The 2,405-nt window shown below is 39.2% G+C and overlaps 1 gene segment (V, D, J or C); it reads left to right on the forward strand.

The window, feature by feature from the left end:
• The first annotated feature begins 629 nt into the window (after positions 1–629).
• On the forward strand, positions 630–1,240 carry LOC106569052 (T cell receptor alpha variable 38-1-like). The segment is given in 2 exon segments: positions 630–746; positions 876–1,240. Coding segments are annotated over 2 exon segments (414 nt in total).
• The last annotated feature ends 1,165 nt before the right edge of the window (positions 1,241–2,405 follow it).

The following is a 2,405-nucleotide window of genomic DNA, read 5'->3' on the forward strand; positions in this document are numbered from 1 at the left end:
CTTGTTTAAGAAGACAACATTATGTAAATGAGATATGTCATGGTTCCAAATATATCAAATTTAACTTGGAAATCCCTCTTGCTGTTTTACTAAATAATTGAATATACAATAAGCTCCTCTCCTGCAGAGCCCCTACAGTGGATGGAACATAAAGTCTATAACAATCTATTCTTCCTCTATACATTAATCATAATGGCACATTGGCTTAGGAATACTTTACTAATCCTTATCCATGTTATTTTGGTACGGTATAGTACTTCTCCTTTCTACACTCTCATTCTATGAACCTTAGCATATTATGTATTATAAAACCTCAAAATATATTTTTTCAGAATGCAAAGGTGAAGAGGCTGTTGACCAGCAGAGTGGACATGTTACTGCCCTTGAAGGAGGACTGGTAACACTAAACTGTAACTACGCTACCAGTAGTACATCTCCTGATATACTCTGGTACATCCAGTTAACTAGGAACTCTCCTCAGTATGTCCTGAGAACAGATCGCTATTCAGAAGGGAGCAATAGCGATGAGTTCCAGAGGAGGTTTGATTTCAGGCTGAATTTTGTAGTGTATGTCACATGATTCTCAATGTTTGACAATGTGCAAAAAGAGGAGGAGAGAAGGACTTCATGGTGTCATCATGGCCTAGCTACATCAGAGTGGTTTTACTCTTCTCCCATTGATCTCACAGTAGCAGACATGGGTCCCTGGCTGAGTAATTTACTGATTCTTGCTGCATGTTGTTATGGTATTATAATATAATTTTACAAATTTGTTTACTGCCTTTGCAGTATTAAATTCAAACTTTTTTATTCACTCAATCATGCTGCTTGATTATTTCCTCCCTAATATAAATGTGTATTACATTATTTTCCAGAATGCAGAGGAGAAGACTCAGTCACTCAGCCACCAGGAGATGTGACTACTACTGAGGGAGAACAGGTCACACTGGACTGTCAATTTGATGCAGTTAATACTAATGATCTCAACCTGTTCTGGTACAAGCATGAATTAAATGGCTTCCCAAAGTTCATGTTGGGCCGTTTTCGTTTTGGAAGTAAAAATGCCACTGAGTTCAAGGATAGATTTGATGCCCATCTCGATGCAGACTCCAAGTCAGTCCCCTTGACGATCCAGAGGTTGCAGCTGTCTGACTCTGCTGTGTACTACTGTGCTCTGAGGCCCACTGTGTCAACAGGATATACAGCCTCAATACAAAAACTATTTGATAGTGTGATATAAGACTCTCAGAGAGCCTAGTGGTAGCTCCTCCCCAATGCTTCCTAAGGCAGAGTTAAAGAAGTGGTTTCAAAAGCTTTTGACACATACAAGTGTGTTTGCTCTCTCCTTACCTACACATCTCACAGTAGACATGGAATCTTGGGTGAAGAATATTCTGATTCTTTCTGCATTTTGTTGGGGTATGATACCTTTTTTTTATTTGCTTACTGATATTTCTTTAATTATCCCTTTATGTTGTCATGAAAAATATAGAATGTTGCTCACTCTATATGCTCCCAATAATTTAATGGGTATAAATCATCAAACATCTGTTCTTTTTTCAACGTATATCATTTCTCTTCAGAATGCAGAGGAGACAGAGTGTTACAGCCAAAAGGAGTTGAGACGGCTACCGAAGGAGGACAAATAACACTTGTCTGTCATTATGAAACAGACGATCCAAGTCCATATCTATTCTGGTACAAACAGCGAGCAAACGATTTCCCCAAATATATGCTTATGCGGTTCAAATTTGGAACTGGGGACAATGCTACTGAGTTCAAGGAGAGATTTCATGCTGATCTAGATGCCAACTCCAAATCAGTCCCCTTGACGATCCAGCAGGTGCTGCTGTCTGACTCTGCTGTGTACTACTGTGCTCTGAGGCCCACTGTGACAACAGAAGATACAACCCCTTTACAAAAACATACTGAGCTACAGTACACAATGCCAATACACCTGTCTGTACAGTATACAACACCACTTTGAAATTAACCCAGTAACTTTCTCACTACCTCCCTGATACTACCAAGACTAGTGGTAGCAGATGATGATAATCATAGTGATGATGATGATGATTGTAGAGTAAGTCATGTTTTATGCCAATAAAGTTACCTCTTCCAATTCAGCTCTAAATGTCATCTTAGTCCCATAGACTAGACGTAACATAGTAAATGGAAATCCGGGACACTCAAATTACCATGAAATGTTATGTTTGTTATGGTTACATAAGACATAAAGTTACTTAAGGCAAATTCTTAACCCTTTCAGCTAACCATTCCCCTAATCCTAACCTTAACCCTTTAGCCTAACTCCTAACCCCTAATCTAGCTAACATTAGCCAGCTAGCTAACGTTGGTGTCAGCCACCTAGTCACCTACTGTAGCTAACATCAGCCACAACACAT

This window comes from Salmo salar, chromosome ssa14 (genome assembly GCF_905237065.1).
Source record: "Salmo salar chromosome ssa14, Ssal_v3.1, whole genome shotgun sequence".
Taxonomy (NCBI): domain Eukaryota; kingdom Metazoa; phylum Chordata; class Actinopteri; order Salmoniformes; family Salmonidae; genus Salmo; species Salmo salar.